At 34.6% G+C, this 19,105-nt stretch overlaps 2 protein-coding genes across 2 annotated transcripts; one reads left to right on the plus strand and one right to left on the minus strand.

Moving 5' to 3' along the window:
- Positions 1-1,137: 1,137 nt before the first annotated feature.
- Positions 1,138-9,175, plus strand: zgc:56235 (Voltage-dependent anion-selective channel protein 2-like). Its single transcript, XM_048181300.1, has 9 exons — positions 1,138-1,289; positions 2,836-2,907; positions 3,000-3,049; positions 4,632-4,784; positions 5,167-5,219; positions 5,294-5,515; positions 6,388-6,538; positions 6,808-6,865; positions 7,800-9,175. Exons 2-9 carry the CDS (start codon positions 2,841-2,843, stop codon positions 7,889-7,891), a joined length of 846 nt encoding a protein of 281 aa, XP_048037257.1. The 5' UTR covers positions 1,138-1,289; positions 2,836-2,840; the 3' UTR covers positions 7,892-9,175.
- Positions 9,176-12,138: 2,963 nt separating this feature from the next.
- tor4aa (torsin family 4, member Aa) lies at positions 12,139-18,412 on the minus strand. Its single transcript, XM_048181303.1, has 2 exons — positions 18,231-18,412; positions 12,139-14,151 (listed from the first exon to the last, which is right to left on the minus strand). Exon 2 carries the CDS (start codon positions 14,149-14,151, stop codon positions 12,931-12,933), a length of 1,221 nt encoding a protein of 406 aa, XP_048037260.1. The 5' UTR covers positions 18,231-18,412; the 3' UTR covers positions 12,139-12,930.
- Between the last annotated feature and the right edge of the window lie 693 nt (positions 18,413-19,105).

A 19,105-nucleotide genomic window follows, 5' to 3' on the forward strand; every position in this document is an offset into this window, starting at 1 on the left:
GCAAAAGAAACTTCGACTTTTTGTTATATGAATATTTTTATATTATGTCTTCTGTTATATTCAGTTTGTTATAGGCTATGAATGTCTTTTTGTCACATTAAACCTTTACCGTGACTTGACTTTTATTATACAAATATCAAATATTACATTTGTAATAGGCTACTTTGATGATCTTAAGTAAATTAATGACCGTTTTAATATTTGTTGTACAAACATTATGTATAATATAACAATATAATTATTTAAACTATATATATGACGAAAATTATTTATAATATAAAAATATAATTATTTATACTATATATATATATGTATACGTGTGTGTGTGTATATATATGTATAGATAGATAGATATACATATTATGTAATATGTATATATATATATATATATATATATATATATATATATGCATTGTAATTATATATTATGTGCGTGTGTGTATATATATATATGTATAGATAGATAGATAGATAGAATTATTATTATTATTATTATTATTATTATTTTAAGTTGCATTGTAAGATGCAAATGGGGCAAAACACGTGGAAAATATAATTTTTTATTCATATTTTAAAAAATGTATCTAATCGTGGAAAAAGCTTAGGAATTTCCAAGTAATTCAGAATGATGGTGATGACATCTGCTGGTGAGTAAGTGTGTGTGTGTGTGTGTGTGTGCGTGCGTGTGTGTGTGTGCGTGTGCGGTGCGTGTGTGTGTGTGTGTGTGTGTGTGTGTGTGTGTGTGTGTGTGTGTGTGTGTGTGTGTGTGTGTGTGTGTGTGTGTGTGTGTGTGTGTGCGCGCGCGTGCGTGTGATGATAGAGAGGTGTTGTCTGTGGCCATTCATTTGAACTGTAATCTTCAACTTCTGCTTTCTCTAATTTCCCTGCATTTTGAGCTTTAATGCGTGAGTACACGAGAATAACAATAAACATGGCAAATTACAGCATGCAAAAACTTCAAACCCCTTCAAAACTTTATCATGGTGACCAAAGCTTCTATCAAAATATGTACTATATGCTAGAATTTATTGTAGTTTGGTGGAGATTAAAGCTACAATAAACTGTTCATTTTATTTTTTGGTAAAAATATATAACTTTTTATGTTTCACTGGGGACTTTTATTTGGAAATCTTTTTTGTGACGCCAGTGCGCATGCGCAGTTTGTCTCCTTCACTTTGTCCTGTAGCTGTTAGTGTCAAATCTGAAACACAGGACACTCAAAAGATTCTGCTTTCATTTAGCATCATCATTCCATTTCTTTCTTAACAGAAACAACAACAACATCCACGGTATGAATTAATTTATCAACTTTAAACCATGCAGATTTTAATATTATTGACCCAGTTAGTTGTGTGTAGTGTTGTTATAGCAGCATGTGTTAGTTAATGAGAAACAGACAGCAGCTCCTTTACACGATCTCACCCTAAAACACTTTTTCCTAGTCAGCTTTGTAGTTTTGTTCTGTTAAATATGTTAAAAAATATATATCTTTATAATTATTAAATGTGACGTGTGTGCCCTCTCTGTGCAAGGCTTTCTGCATATGATTAAGTCTTAAATGCTTGATTAGATTATCAAGCTCGAGACCACGCCCCTCATTGCATAAACATGCTGAGCGGTTTTCTTTGCCTCATGTTTCAGTAATGCACATGTTACTTTACTAATAGAGGAAGGTGTTTCAGTTTGATTACAGCATGTCTGTCCTGTGCAGTCAGCTTTGCTCTTCCTCATTTCAATGTCATATGCTTACCTTACATAGACAGCATGTTTAATGCCCTAAAATGCTCCTTACAGGCAATGTTTGTTTCTACTGCAATTAAAAAACCACATGATACACACTGCTAATCAAGTAAATAAAGAAGATAGATGCACAGTATGAAGGAGTATTTTGCATGTAATCAAGGTATAATTTTATAGGTTGCCTTGCTAATTACAGTACTGGCATCTATTTATAATTCAGACTGAGATGTACAAAACTGCCATTGTTCAGAATTCAAAATTATGTTTTTAATATGTTTATAGAGTAAAGGGGACCTATAATGCCCATTTTCACAAGATATAGTTTCAGCTCAAAATCCCCCACAGATCATTTATTATAGCTTGTCAAATTTGCCTCTATTTGGGTGTGAGCAAAAACACGCCATTTTTGTGTGTGTCCCTTTAAATGCAAATGAGCTGCTGCTCCCCGCCCCCTTTCCAGAAGAGGGTGGAGCTTTAACAGCTCAACAACAACAAAGCTGGAGAATCTCACGCAGCCAAAATGAGGATTGTCAGTAACGGTGTTCAGCCTTACATTGTTCAAACCGGGAATCGACACTGATGGAGAGAAGTTACAACTTTTAGAATGAAACTGAACGTTTCTGAATGGTTAGTGGATAGATTTATGTACGGCATGACAACAACACTCTACTATAACAACTCTTCCTCTTCTCTAAAGCAGCCCAACATGGCCTTTGTTGCGTGTTCTCGGGGGCAGGGTTTGCATTGAATTTTGAGCGTCGTAACTTTGCAGATGTTGTTTATGCTCAAACAGCAACATTACACACTAACTAAAGTTAAAAAAGTCAAATCATAATCAAGGACCCTTTAAATGGGTTGCAAGTCAGAATGCAATCATGCACAGGTTGTTTTTACAAGGTTAGAAAATGAACAACTACTTCTATCTACATTCACACCATGGGTTTGGTTACCGATTATGCAGTTTTGTGGGTTTGCTCTATCTGCCGTTTGATCTCTGTTTTTTATATTTGTGCAGTTTACAGATGACATGATGATACCATGACATTTCAACATTGTATTTTGTTCAGATCCACTGATATTTTCCCTCTGGTTTAGATATAATGGCTGTTCCTCCTGCATACTCAGACCTGGGAAAAGCAGCCAAGGACATCTTCAGCAAGGGTTACGGTAAGAAAACTCACTCCGTCCCACAAAAGATGCTTTTGCTTTACAAGATGAATTGCATTCTACAGTAATTCATGTGTTTGTTTTGTTTGCAGGTTTTGGGATTGTTAAATTGGACCTCAAGACTAAATCTCAAAATGGAGTGGTGAGTTAATTTGTAGCACTAATCAATTTTTTAGTCTATTTTTAAGATGTTTAAGTTTTTATAATGTGACATTATTCACATGACAGTGAAGCAGATGTCATTACCGTAATGCTTAATAGTCATGTGTAAACGTTAACACAATTTTTGTGTCTTTGATGCACCATTTTGGGAAATGCATGTAGATGGTAAGATTATTGTAGGAGTGTTTGGGTGATGTGGCAAGTTTGCCTAATGTGGTCATCATCATGACACATCATTTACCATACAGACGGAACTGTTGAATGTTTATCTTGATGTCAGTTATCTGTGGGTAACTATTTTCAGATCACATGTGAGTTCGTTTTTTGAATCATTTCTTTCTGATTACTCAGCCTACATCACTCTAGCTGAACTGAGTCACATCCCATCAGCCCTGTGTTTCTGGGTCACATTTGAAACAAACCTAATTCTGCCACATCACCCGCCATCTGCCATCCAGCAAAGTCATGAACCACCTGCTCACATGTTTCAGTGTAAAAGTCTACTGCTTTTTAATATTTCACCAATATAGACTTTCTGACCGATTCTTTTAGCTGATAATTACAGGGTTGTTGGTTATTGATAACTGATTAAAAATCACTTTCGATAATTGATATAAGGTTAAATAAAATAAAATATAAATATTAGATAAACTTGAACTTAAAAAACTTATATTAGAAATACGTTTGAGTTGAACTACTAAGATTGCTAAAACTGAAATAAAAATGTAAAAATAATTAAAGCTAAACTGAAATGAAAAATTAACTAAACAAAATTAGTAAAACTTCAACTAAATTTAAAATGAAAATGGAAAAAAATAAAATATGTTAATTCAAACAATGAATTGCCCTTGCATATATATATATATATATATATATATATATATATATATATATAGGGCTGTCAAACGATTAATCGTGATTAATCGCACACAAAATAAGTTTGTTTACATAATAAGTGTGTATACTGTGTATATTTATGTATATAGAAATACACACATGCATGCATATATTTAAGAAATATTATATATGTATATATATATATATATATATATATATATATATATATATATATATTATATATATAATATAAACATTTTATATATAAATATAATATACTTTTGTTAAATATATACATGCATGTGTGTATTTCTATATACATAATAAATAAACACAGTACACACTTTTATTATGTAAACAAACTTATTTTGGATGAATTGTTTGACAGCACTAATATATATATATCACTACAGAATAATGATAATTATATATTAATTATATCAGAAATAAAAATTATAATTTTGCTAAATGAATAATGTCCAATGTTATCCATCTATACTATTTTGTCTGTTTTCAGCAAAAATACACTCACGTTACGTGAAATTACAAACTTTGGAAACTTCTGCGTCGGGCATCAGAACAATATATAATGCTCGGCACATAAATAGGCAACCGTCTAGAACTTTTGTAACCTTTACCAATAAAAAAACAAATTATAGTTAATACTCATATGGTCACAGATGCATGCCTAAATGTTTTTTCCTAATAATAAAATTCAACTGCAGGAGTTCAACACATCTGGATCCACTAACACAGACACGGGAAAAGCTGGCGGGAGTTTGGAGACCAAGTATAAAATGAGTGATCTGGGATTGAGTTTCAACCAGAAGTGGAACACAGACAACATGCTCAGTACAGAAGTCTCTGTGGAAGACCAGGTCAGTAGAGCAAACTCACATCATGACCTTTCACCTCTTGGAGTTGCATAGGATATGATCAAAATGGTTAATTTGCAGGGTGTGAATTTTGCCAAGTTAAGACATGTTCCTGAATCGACATAATGTTGATCCTGGAACAACATTCCTATCTGAAAATGTAATCCTACCCCTAAACCTAACCCTTCCCATAACTGATCCCTAAAATCACAGGGAAATAATAGGTGAATAACACTGATGTAGATGCATTTCACCCTGATTGTGAGCCTAAACTTGACATAAACTCAAATCTGATTAGTTGATTGCAATGTTGTACTTGGTGAGATCAGGTTCACTGCATTGAGTACCCGTCTTATGAATCTTGTATCTTTTGTTGTCTCCTCAGCTTGCGCAGGGGTTGAAAGTGGCCCTGGATACGTCTTTTGTCCCAAACACAGGGTGAGTTGTCAGCGTCTGACGCATCGAGGCCGGTTTGATGATTTTGTTCTTTGACAGTGTTGTTTTCTCTTTAGTAAGAGGAGCGGTAAACTGAAGACCGGCTACAAGCGTGACTTTGTCAACATGAGCTGCGACATTGATTTTGAGGGTCCGGTCGTGCACTCGTCAGCGGTTCTGGGATACGAAGGATGGCTCGCGGGCTACCAGATGGCGTTTGACACGGCCAAGTCCAAACTGGTGCAAAATCACTTCGCTCTGGGATACAAGACCGAAGACTTCCAGCTTCACACCAACGTGTAAGAATCAGGGAAAACTACACAGAAACAGCTGATTAGGGGTTCGAAAATTGATGTTTCTGACATGTGTGCATATACTGATCACTACAGCAGATTTGTACTTGTGTGTGTGTGTGTGTATATATATATATATATATATATATTTATACACACATATATAGTGAAATATTACAATTTAAAACAACATCCTGTGATCAAAGCTGAATTTTCAGCATTATTACTCCAGTCTTCAGTCTCACTGTTTATTAATTATTAATGTTTTTCATGATTATCAATGTTGAAAACCATTTTTGCTGCTCAATATTTTTGTGAAAACCATGCCACATTTTTTTCAGGATTCTTTGATGAATATAAAGTTTAAAAAAAACAGCATTTATTTGAAATAGAAATATTTTGTAACAATAGAAATGTCTTTATGGTAACTTTTGATCAATTTAATGCAGCATTGCTGAATAATTTTTTTTTAATGGAAGTGCATCAGTTTTTCATAAAAAATATGAAGCAGCACAACTGTTTTCAACATTGATAATAATAATAAAAGTTTCTTGAGCAGCAAATCAGCATATTAGAATGATTTCTGAAGGATCATGTGACACTGAAGACTGGAGTAATGATGCTGAAAATTCAGCTTTGATCACAGAAATAAATTACACTTTAACATGTATTTACATAAAAAACGGTTATTTTAAATTGTAATAATATTTCATAATATTACCGTTTTTACTGTATTTTTCATCAAATAATTGCAAGCTTCATGAGCAGAAGAGACTTCAAAAACTTATTCCAAACTTTTGAACTAGTGTGTGTGGATAGATAGATAGTATATAAGGATGTTATAGATATGTTGCATGAACTGTGTCATGTGTCAGCAGTAATGACGGAGCTGAGTTCGGAGGATCGGTCTATCAGAAGGTGACTGATCAGCTGGAGACGGCCGTCACTTTGTCCTGGACCACCGGCAGCAACAACACGCGCTTCGGAGTTGCTGCAAAGTACCAGCTAGATAAAGACGCCTCGTTGTCTGTGAGTTAACAATCTTTACGCATGAACGCTTGGCCAGAGCATTGCAAACATGTGGTTCCGTTACATATAACAGTGGAGAAAGCAAATGCACATGTTGCATTATGAATTGCGTTCTGACACATTTTGCAACAACACGTGAATCTAGAAGCATCTGCATTCATGTACTTTAGGCCTAAATCTGCCTTTAAATAAAACATAGAAGCTATATTACATTTTCAAAGCTTGGAATGACTAACCTGACCATGATTATTCATTATTTTCTTTAACAGGCCAAAGTGAACAATTCCAGCCTGATTGGAGTTGGTTACACTCAGAGCCTTCGACCTGGTAATCATGTTATAATTATTGTTTATGATCTCTTCTACATTTCTACAGTATGCAGTATGTAAACTGGGCACAGTATGTCAATTTTCTGTATGCACCAAATACCCAGATGACATTTGGCAAAATGTTCAATATACAGCCAGGGTCTGCTTTATCCCACAATGCAATGCAGTGTGAAGAATGAGCCGTGTTTGTGAAGTTTCAGCTCAAAATCCCCCACAGATCATTGATTATAGCTTGTCAAATTTGCCCCTATTTGTGTGTGAGCAAAAACACACCGTTTTTGTGTGTGTCCCTTTAAATGCAAATGAGCTGCTGCTCCCCGCCCCCTTTCTAGAAGAGGGCGGAGCTTTAACAGCTCAACAACAACAAAGCTGGAGAATCTCCCTATGTTGCATGTTCTTGGGGGCGGGGTTTATGTAAATTTTAGGGTTTGTGATGTCACTAACCCGTGAAGAAGCTCGTTGTAGTCCCTACCAGCCGTTTGTTGTAGTCCTTAAAAAGCGATTTCTGTAAAAGAAAATATCTCCCTTTGCATTGAACTTTGAGCGTCGTAACTTTGCAGATGTTGTTTATGCTCAAACAGCAACATTACACACTAACTAAAGTTAAAAAAGTGAAATCATAATCAAGGACCCCTTTAATCAGTTGATCATACTGCTTGAGACATTATTACATGAAATTAAAATTGATTATGTTTCATTGAATTGTGAGATCATGTGAAAAAAAAGGTCACATACTACTGTTTAAAACATTTATTTTTGCATACTGCATACATTTTCACTAAAAAATAGTAAAAAAAACACTTAAAAATAGCAATTTTTCATAAATAGTATGCAAATACAGCACACTAGTTTTTCATTCCAAACATGTTTTCACTAGCGTTTAAGTTGTTATTATCCCTTTAATGTCTCATATTCTCTTTCTCATCGTCAAGGGGTGAAACTCACTCTCTCGGCTCTCATCGATGGAAAAAACTTCAACACCGGCGGACACAAGGTCGGACTGGGTTTTGAGCTGGAAGCGTAGCTGCCATAGTGCAAAAGACACTGAAGACGAGAGACCCGGTCCTCACAACCCTCCTAGCACCCGATGACTAACAACACTTAGCGGCATGTTGATGGTTTTTGCAAGTCTGTGGGAGTCGAGTGATTCTGATCTGATCTGATCTGGCCTTCTAAGGGAAATATTTGCCGGTCAGCTAATTTATTTAATGAATGTCGTATATTTACCGTAGACCACCTGCAGCAAACCAAAATACACAAGTAGTGGTAGATTTGCAAGCACAGTAGAAACATTTGGAGTGTTTCTCTGGTGATGTCAGTGCATGCTAAGCACTTCAATTTGTTTTATTGCGTTGATGAGTGAAGGTCAGAAAATGCATGATGGTAGTTGAGATTATTTCTCGGGTTGCAGCTTTAGAGTGACGCCGCACTTATAGAGCTTTAGGCATAGACAGCTCACAGGAAACTGACAAGACAGCATGTGTATTTTTAGAGCTTGCAATACTTTCTTATCTTACACACTCATTGATGGGTAGAAAGCAACTCTTTACTGTGGGAAAAATCATGCTAGTTAGCAACCCACTTCAAATGTGTTCTGGTGTACAAAACAGCAATTTGATCATCAAACACTTTATGAGCACAGGTTTCAATGCGTTGTACATACCAACTGCTTTTTCCATATATATATTGCCCAAAAGTTTGGACACATTGCTATATTTTTGAAAGAATGCCTGAATTTTGATCAAAAATCTATAATAATAATGATTTCTGAAGGCTGGAGTAATGGCTGATGAAAATTCAGCTTTGCATCACAGAAATAAATTATATTTTAAAGTATATTGAAATAGAAAACCCTAAAGCCCAAAGTATAGTTAATTTTTTGCGCGTACGCGAGGGTCGGCGTACAGTGTGCATGGCACAAATCAAGTCCCCCCAGGAATCGGGTCTCCTTTAGGACCCCAAGTGATCCCATTGGTTCAATGAACTTTTAATGGGTAATATTTTTTGCACCTGATTATAATTCCTGCAAAAGTCACGTTATGATTTATATCATTTAAAATGTGTTATAATGACCATTAATGTTTTATAAATTACATGATTCATATATACTAGTATATAACTGAAGCTATAGGTTTTAAAATCAAGCATTTCTCGTTCTGTTTTTTTTTTTTTTTTTTAGTTGGCTTTTGTACTAGCATGGCATACGTCTACCCGATTAACCTGCTAGATTAGTTTATATTATATGTTTTTTGTTTCCAATATCATGCAATGCATAGGCATTCATTTTAGATTTGTGCACTTAATGTAATAAACATCATACAATAGTGAAATATGTTATAATTAGTCAAGACATCGTGATAACAACATCAGGCATTACCGCCTGGATCCTAAAGGGGACCCGATTCCTGGGGGGGGACTCAATTTCTCATGATACCGGATTATTGTAACCGCGACCTGTGAAGTATACTTTCGACTGTTTGCGTACAATAACATACGTGTAAAAAAACAAAGTATACCCAGGGCTTTATTTTAAATTGTAAAAATATTTCACAATATTGCTGTTTTTCTGTATTTTTGATAAAAAAAATAGTAATGTGTCCACTTTTGATGTGATGGGTACTATATATTACAGAAGAGGATTAAGGCCAAGCAATAATAAAAAAAAAATAAAACCATCTCAAGATTAAAGTAGTTAAATTTCAAGAAAAACCTCATTAAATTTTAAGAAAAAAGTCGAAATAAAATGTTGAGAATAAACTCGTTAAATTACGAGAAAAATGTCGAGATAAAATGTTGAGAATAAAGTCATTAAATTATGAGAAAAAGTCGTTAAATTACGAGAACAAATTCGTTAAATTATGAGAAAAATGTCGTTAAATTTCGAGAAAAAAGTCAAGATAAAATGTTGAGAATAAACTTGTTAGATTACGAGAAAAAGGTCGAGATAAAATGTTGAGAATAAAGTCATTAAATTATGAGAAATAGTCATTAAATTACGAGAACAAATTCATTAAATTACGAGAAAAAACTCGTTAAATTTCGAGAAAAAAGTCAAGATAAAATGTTGAGAATAAAGTCATTAAATTATGAGAAAAAGTCGTTAAATTACGAGAACAAATTCGTTAAATTATGAGAAAAATGTCTTTAATTTCGAGAAAAAAGTCGAGATAATGTTGAGAATAAAGTCATTAAATTACGAGAAAAAAGTCGTTAAATTACGAGAACAAACTCGTTAAATTTAGAGAAAAATGTCGAGATAAAATGTTGAGAATAAAGTCATTAAATTACGAGAAAAAAGTCGTTAAATTACGAGAACAAACTCGTTAAATTATGAGAAAAATGTCGTTAAATTTCGAGAAAAAAGTCAAGATAAAATGTTGAGAATAAACTTGTTAAATTACGAGAAAAAACTTGCTAAATTTCAAGAAAAAGGTCGAGATAAAATGTTGAGAATAAAGTCATTAAATTATGAGAAAAAGTCGTTAAATTATGAGAACAAATTCGTTAAATTATGAGAAAAATGTCTTTAATTTCGAGAAAAAAGTCGAGATAATGTTGAGAATAAAGTCATTAAATTACGAGAAAAAAGTCGTTAAATTACGAGAACAAACTCGTTAAATTTAGAGAAAAATGTCGAGATAAAATGTTGAGAATAAAGTCATTAAATTACGAGAAAAAAGTCGTTAAATTACGAGAACAAACTCGTTAAATTATGAGAAAAATGTTGTTAAATTTCGAGAACAAATTCGTTAAATTATGAGAAAAATGTCGTTAAATTTCGAGAAAAAAGTCAAGATAAAATGTTGAGAATAAACTTGTTAAATTACGAGAAAAAGGTAGAGATAAAATGTTGAGAATAAAGTCATTAAATTATGAGAAAAAGTCATTAAATTACGAGAACAAATTCATTAAATTACGAGAAAAACTCGTTAAATTTCGAGAAAAAGGTCGAGATAAAATGTTGAGAATAAAGTCATTAAATTATGAGAAAAAGTCGTTAAATTACGAGAACAAATTCGTTAAATTATGAGAAAAATGTCTTTAATTTCGAGAAAAAAGTCGAGATAATGTTGAGAATAAAGTCATTAAATTACGAGAAAAAAGTCGTTAAATTACGAGAACAAACTCGTTAAATTTAGAGAAAAATGTCGAGATAAAATGTTGAGAATAAAGTCATTAAATTACGAGAAAAAAGTCGTTAAATTACGAGAACAAACTCGTTAAATTATGAGAAAAATGTTGTTAAATTTCGAGAACAAATTCGTTAAATTATGAGAAAAATGTCGTTAAATTTCGAGAAAAAAGTCAAGATAAAATGTTGAGAATAAACTTGTTAAATTACGAGAAAAAGGTAGAGATAAAATGTTGAGAATAAAGTCATTAAATTATGAGAAAAAGTCGTTAAATTACGAGAACAAATTCGTTAAATTATGAGAAAAATGTCTTTAATTTCGAGAAAAAAGTCGAGATAATGTTGAGAATAAAGTCATTAAATTACGAGAAAAAAGTCGTTAAATTACGAGAACAAACTCGTTAAATTTAGAGAAAAATGTCGAGATAAAATGTTGAGAATAAAGTCATTAAATTACGAGAAAAAAGTCGTTAAATTACGAGAACAAACTCGTTAAATTATGAGAAAAATGTTGTTAAATTTCGAGAACAAATTCGTTAAATTATGAGAAAAATGTCGTTAAATTTCGAGAAAAAAGTCAAGATAAAATGTTGAGAATAAACTTGTTAAATTACGAGAAAAAGGTAGAGATAAAATGTTGAGAATAAAGTCATTAAATTATGAGAAAAAGTCGTTAAATTACGAGAACAAATTCGTTAAATTATGAGAAAAATGTCTTTAATTTCGAGAAAAAAGTCGAGATAATGTTGAGAATAAAGTCATTAAATTACGAGAAAAAAGTCGTTAAATTACGAGAACAAACTCGTTAAATTTCGAGAAAAATGTCGAGATAAAATGTTGAGAATAAACTCATTAAATTACGAGAAAAAAGTCATTAAAATTACAAGAACAAATTCGTAATTTAATGAGTTTATTCTCAACATTTTATCTTGACTTTTTTCTCAAAATTTAACGACATTTTTCTCATAATTTAACTAATTTGTTCTCGTAATTTAATGACTTTTTTCTCGTAATTTAATTACTTTATTCTCAACATTTTATCTCGACTTTTTTCTTGAAATTTAACAAGTTTTTTTCTCGAAATTTAACGAGTTTTTTCTCGAAATTTAACAACTTTAATCTCGAGATTTATTTTTTTATTATTGCTTGGCCCTAATCCTCTTCCGTAATATATATATATATATATATATATATATATAGAGAGAGAGATATATATATATATAGATATAGTGTGTGTGTGTGTATATATTTATACACACACACTAATTATACAATTATCTTGGTCTTTGTACCTCATTTTTCCAGTGGAAAATAAGAAATTCTAATAAACAAAGAAAAATGTTATGTTGTTTTGTATTATTTAGAGTTGTGCTTGTTTCGAGGACCTACTTCACAGTAAATGTATAAGAAAAAATGCACCACAGTTCAAAAGTTTAGGGTCAGTTTTTTTTTTTTTTTTTTTTTTTTTGAAAGAAATTAATACTTTTAATTTATTCATTTCTGTTTCAAATTAATGCTGTTCATTTGAACTTTCAAAGAATCCTGACGATATCCAACGTATCACGGTTTGCATTTTATTTTTTGCGGTATCACAGTTTCCACAAAAATATGAAGCACCACAAAATTCAGCTTTGCCATCACAGGAATAAATTACATTATAAAATATATTTAAATAAAAAACAGTTATTTTAAATTAAAAATACTATTTCACAATATTACTGCATTTTTAATCACATAAATGTAGTCCTAGTGAGCATAAGAGACTTCTTTCAAAACATTAAATACCGACCCCAAACTTTTGACCTGTAGTGTATGAACAACAAATGTTTTTTCCTCAAAGAACAAATTGTTGAATGCACAATGAATTGAAATCTCAAAGTCCGACCAATATCTTTTCTCTCACATTGCCCATCTGCACGGCAGATTTGGTTTCAGAGAAGGTTCACTTTTGCCACAACCTGCCTGCATCCGGTGTGAGAAAACGCCCGTTCGCCAACTATATAGTATGATAGTTCTTCCGCAAGTCTTTCTACATGCGATCGATCCGGGTAGAATCCTTCCCTGGACATCTCGTCAATAAAACAATCCATTACGTGGCTCTTCTCCAAAAGCATAAAGGGCAGGAACTCTGCTTCCAAAAACAGCATGTGGTATCTTTGAAGGTGACTGTTTAACAAAGGCGTCAGCTCCTGACTCAAGCTCAGACGGCCTGAGACGGCGACGCTGGAGTTGTGCAGGACGAACTTGGTGATGTCTTCGTGTCCCAGGTTGCTGATGAGGATGTAAATGGCGTTTAAGTATTCATTGTTGTTTTGGGGCTGAATCAGGTCTCGCAACGTGTCCAGCAACTCCCTGGGCATGTGTTCCACTTCATCGAAGATGAAGACCGGTATCTTCTCCATTTCCTCAGCTTGGTTGACCATTTCCGAGATGTTAGAGTCCAGAGATTTGGTGCATTGTGGGATATCGTCTTCTGTTGGGCAATGGTGCAGCACAAAGTACTGCATCACCAACTCATCTCCAACAACCGAGCGAAAATGCTGAGCCAGTAATCGGCCAACGTGGCTCTTCCCAACTCCTGTAGGTCCGTGAAGCGACAACACCAAAGGTTTATTGTGTACATAAGTTGACAAATAATCATGTAAGTGACCCAGAAGGCGCTCCGTCACTTCATGTTGGCCAAACACTTCCCTGTTAAGTGTCTTCTCCAGACCATCTAGATCATATTTGAGCACGTGGTCGTCCAAGTTCTCGATGGCGTTGTAAACCTGTAGAAAGACGATGATGCACAACAAGTACAGGCAGTTCTTTGCACGGCTGCGCTCTTTTGTGGGTACGGCTCTCAAACTGCTGCTCGGATACATGACCTTCCTCTTTTTCTTTCGCTTGCGTGGGGAAGCGGGTTTGCGGTTTATAGTCTCGTGAACATTTTCAAATGTGAAATACTTTGGGCTGGTGGACCGCGGAGACATGATGCTCTGGGACAAAGTTGATATCTCCAGACGCCGTTTCTTCATGGCCTGGTACTTCTGGCGAATGCGCACCATGGCGCGTACACTTGAGGAGAACTGGGAGAAACTTCCCGTGCCGTTTTCCTTCAGCTCTTTCGGCTGGTCCCCCTTCAGCCTGTCACTTGGGTCTTGTTCTCCCATCTGTGGAAAGCAACGTAGAAATGTACAAAAAGATATGAGAATTTGAGTGATTTACGTGCTAAAATATAAGGATTTCGAAATCCACCACCAACTTTTTTGCCGACTATAGTTTTTAGAGGATTGTCCAGCCAGTGAAATAGTGGCAATGCAATATGCATTCAAAAAATTTAAAATTGAATTAAAATAAAAGATTGTTTCAAGGTTTATTTCTGTTCCACTAGCAACAATTTGCAGTAAAACAAACTGAACCAATTTCATGAATGTGCGTCAGGACTGTGTATATGTGTATGTGATATGAAAACAATTTCAGATGATTTGGAAAGAATTAATCATGCTAGGATGATTGGGGTGATTTTGTAGGAGAGTGAATCTGCATAGAAAATAAACAAATTACAAGCATTGATAAATAGAACAAAGATACAAATTAAATAAATAAGTGATTTATGTTTTTCAGTTAAGTCTTTAATTTATACAGTGAAGACAGACACTGAATAATCAATATAAAATAACACTGCATAGTCTTTATTGTATACATTAAATATAATTAATCTTTGTTAAATCTACAAAAGTGAATTTTTCTTTGTATTTTGTTTGATTAACATTAATTACACAGAAATCAGCAGGAATATTAGGTTGCTGTCACTTTAAGACCAAATGCACTGTATATAATAATTTATATAATATCCAATTTAATGATACACAACCGTTTTCTTTCTCAATTGTTTACATTCATGTGAGCCATAGTGACTGTGTTTATGAGGATAATCATCAAGTCAGGCATTTTGAACACGCAATGCAAGATCTACCTACCTGCAAAGTTTAGCTCCAACCCTGATAAAACACACCTGAATCAGCTAATTAAGATCTCCTGGACCTGGAGCACTTGATAATTACAGACAGGTGTGTTGAGCAGGGCTGGAGCTACACTCTGCAGGAAGGTTGATCTCCAGGAACAGGTTTGGGCACCCCTGTTCTACACCCTGCGTTCCATTTGGAAGGGCTCATCCCGAGAGCTTCGAAGGGATGAAGGGTGTAGGGGTCAAAAAACTCTTTTTTTGGAAATGTATAGGTAAAATCGAACTCCGAGCCCCTTGTACCCATTTTGTGACGTCAAACAAATTCTCTGTGCAAAGGATCATGGGTGCCCGAAGTGTCCACCAGTTTTGAGCACTTCGTTTTGGAACGACCCTTCAATATGGTGGCCACTCTCTCTCCTCCCCCATCATGAGTGAACATGCCCCTACTGCTGATTGGCTCACTCTCTCTCCTCCCCCATCATGAGTGAACACGCCCCCTACTGCTGATTGGCTCACTCTCTCTCCTCCCCCATCATGAGTGAACACGCCCCCTACTGCTGATTGGCTCACTCTCTCTCCTCCCCCATCATGAGTGAACACGCCCCCTACTGCTGATTGGCTCACTCTCTCTCCTCTCTCTCCTCCCCCATCATGAGTGAACACGCCCCCTACTGCTGATTGGCTCACTCTATCTCCTCCCCCATCATAAGTGAACACGCCCCCTACTGCTGATTGGCTCACTCTATCTCCTCCCCCATCATAAGTGGACACACCCCCTCCTGCTGATTGGCTACAAGTGTGTTGTGCTGCTCAGCTCAATCCACCTTCAACAGCGTTTCTCAGAAAACACTTACTGCACCTTTAAAAATAAAGGTTCTTTATCTGCATGGATCGGATGGTTCTATGAAGAACCTTTAACATCCATGATTCAGGTTCTTTATAGTGGAAAAAGGTAGTAAAAAGTATTTTTCACACTAAAAAAAAAAAAAAGGTTCTTTGGGCACCCCAAAATGATTCTTCTATGGCATTGCTGTAAAAACCACCTTTTTTGGATCTTTTTAAAGAGTGTTCTTGCATGTTTTATTTAGCACACTCACTTCAAAGTGAGCACATTTGCTAAATGACCCTGAATAACTCTTTAGTACATGACTCATGTAGGGCCCGGACGGTATCGCGGAATCCAGTCATAAAAATGGAGTTTAGTATATAATGCGGAATGTCACGGAATTTGTCAAATTTTTGATGAATGAATAAAAAGCAGGTCAGTACACTTAAATCAAATCGCGATATAGACTAGTATCAGTGAATATTAAACCGAAAATAGACTATTTAAATATGAATCCTGCATGTCTGGGTGCCTCTGAAATGCATGCATTTAGGCGCGCACGCACACTGAAGCACGTGCGACGCTCGCGGTGTTTTCATCCTCTGTCGCCAAACACAGAGAAACTCAAAGCTCTAGGCAACCCGTCAAAATAAAAGTTCGATTTAACTTGACAGAAACATATTAGTGTTGTACAGTAGAATTTAGATAAATTAATTTAATAATAAATTATTAAAAACTATCTTTTTAAGGAATAATCTCAGTTTTTCTTCCATGTTTTAATTTTAACAGTAGGCCTAAAGCTCTGCTGTGCAGCACATTGTTTGACAAAAAAGTTTAATTTCATGATTTAAAGATAAATTAGATGGTATGCGTTCATTTGATTGCCGGACAAATTAAAATACGGAACAAAATTTCTGAAAAAAAAATGCATAAAAATACTTTTTTTTAAATTAATAATTGTTGTTGTTTTTAAGAATTCAATTAATTTGACATGCTTTTTGATTATTAAAATGTAATTAAACCATTAAAATGGAATCCAGAAAAGTTAAAACAGAAAACAGAATTTGGTAAAAAAAAAATAAAAAAAAAATTTGAGTGGAAAGAATAAAACGTAGCCTATATCATAGGGTCCTAAAAAATTAAATTTTTTGTTAAACTTTTAGTAAATTGTTGGTAAATGGATAAGTTTCATTATTTCAATTAATTAGACATGCTTTTTAGTAGTAGATGTTGTTAGTCATTTGTATTGTCTTTTTAATGCACTTTGGGGTTAGCACAATGACAATAAAGTACTTGAAGTTTTTGATTACTAAAATTTAATTTAAAAAAATGGAATCCAGAAAAATGAAAACTGCGTGCATCATAAACTCTTCTTTGTGATGCATATTGCACCTTTATTTTGGTGCATTTGACAATTTACGTTTGCCACAAAGCAGCAAATGCTGAAAGCAAGAATGGAGGCTTGTGCATTCAAATAATGAACATCCAGAAGTCATTATAGACATGCATAATTAGATAAAAAAATATCTGTTGCAAGTTTTATTTCTGTTCCACTAGCAGCACCAACGTGCAAAAGCAATCTGTTTTTTTTTTTTTCAGCGGCCTGACCAGATGAGAATTGGAGGTTTCTGCTTCTTGCACATTTTATTTAGTGTGCTCATCTCAAAGTGAGCGCATTTTCTATCCTGAATGGCGCAGAATAACTAATTAGCATATGATGACTCAACTGCACGCATCGTAAACTCAACCTCTACTTTGAGATGCACCTTCAATTTGGTGCATTTGACAGTTTGCATTTGCCCACAAAACAGAAGGCATGTTGTGACAACGTCATTCACTTTTTTTTAAGCTGCATTCACCTTGCCTGTAGGCTGAAAGTCTAGTGTTTACAACTATACACATGCAAATTATACTCCATTTAAACAAGTTTCATCTGCAACAAAAAAACAAAAGAGCTCAGTTCCAAGAAAAGCCATACTTGCATTGACAAGTATCAAATGACAAAAACTCCAGTTTCCTGCTCCTAAGAGACCTCTCTCTATCCCCCCCTACAATGAAATGTTTGCTTCAAGCAAAGAAATGACCTTGAAAGCTTCTCAAAAGGTGTATTCAAACACAAACGGTTGCATTCAACATTCCACACATTCTGCTTTTCCTTTACAATCCCCTCTGCCAAAGCAGATATGGTTTCCTTCCTGGAAATCCTTTTTTCACACACCCCTTTTTGGAGAACAAGGGTAATAAAAAGTGCCCCGTAGACTGTTAAACCACGAGTATGCTTGAGCACGTCTCCCTCCAGCTAGTTTTGCAAAGACCACTTAAATAAGGGAAGTTCAGAAAGACAAGAATGTTGCTTCAGCTGCAGTGGTTAAACTTCATCAGATACAACAGGAAGACAAATGTAAAACTTGAGAAGGACAAACAGAGTATGCATCATACAAATGGAGTTGGCTTACCTTCAGTAAACACTCTGAATAACAGCTGGTGCGTGGTTATGAAATCTCAAGCTCCTCTAGAAGCTTCACTGATGAGCAGAGGAGAGGAGAGGTGGCGACTTCCTCACAGCCAGAGGAACATTAACAGGCTTTGCAGCTCCTCCTATCTGCAAACCACACCTCCTTCCATCACGCACAATCATATTACAGAGAAACAGACCTTCTCGTGCTCCTTTGTGGACTTAAAAAAAGTTTGTTTGCACTTCAATGTACGTCATCTGATTCAGAGAAGGAAACTTGGGAATTGCAATACTGTTGGTGGAAAATCACCATTCAAGTAATTGAATCCAAAGATTGTATTCGTTTGCGTAAGCAGCTAAATATTTGTTTCATTGTGTGAATGACTGAGCAGGATTTGCTGAGGATTTGTGCTACATACACCAGCCCAGATGACTAAGTGACGTTATTGTGAGCTGCTGTAGGTGTCATCATGGCTGGGAGTTCACAGGGTGGAGTTACAGAGAATGTTACTCTCAATAGCTCATATGCAAATAAAGCGACACTTTTACACCTCACACCATCATAGATGAGATGGTGTGAAGACTTTATGGGAACTTTCACTGACACATATATCTGAGCATGTTGTGGTTTTTCACAGTAAGTCAAACAAAACCCATTTTTAGAATATTTGGAATGTCTTCATTTGTACTCTTTTATAGAAACAATTCATAACTGTTAGTTATTTCAATACTAATATAATTACTTTTATAAGCATTTTTCAATTATTTTATTTTTATATATATTCAATTATATGTATATATATATATATATATATATATATATATATACACACACACACACACACACACACACACACATTATAGACTATTTTATTA

This window comes from Megalobrama amblycephala, linkage group LG2 (genome assembly GCF_018812025.1).
Source record: "Megalobrama amblycephala isolate DHTTF-2021 linkage group LG2, ASM1881202v1, whole genome shotgun sequence".
Lineage (NCBI taxonomy): Eukaryota > Metazoa > Chordata > Actinopteri > Cypriniformes > Xenocyprididae > Megalobrama > Megalobrama amblycephala.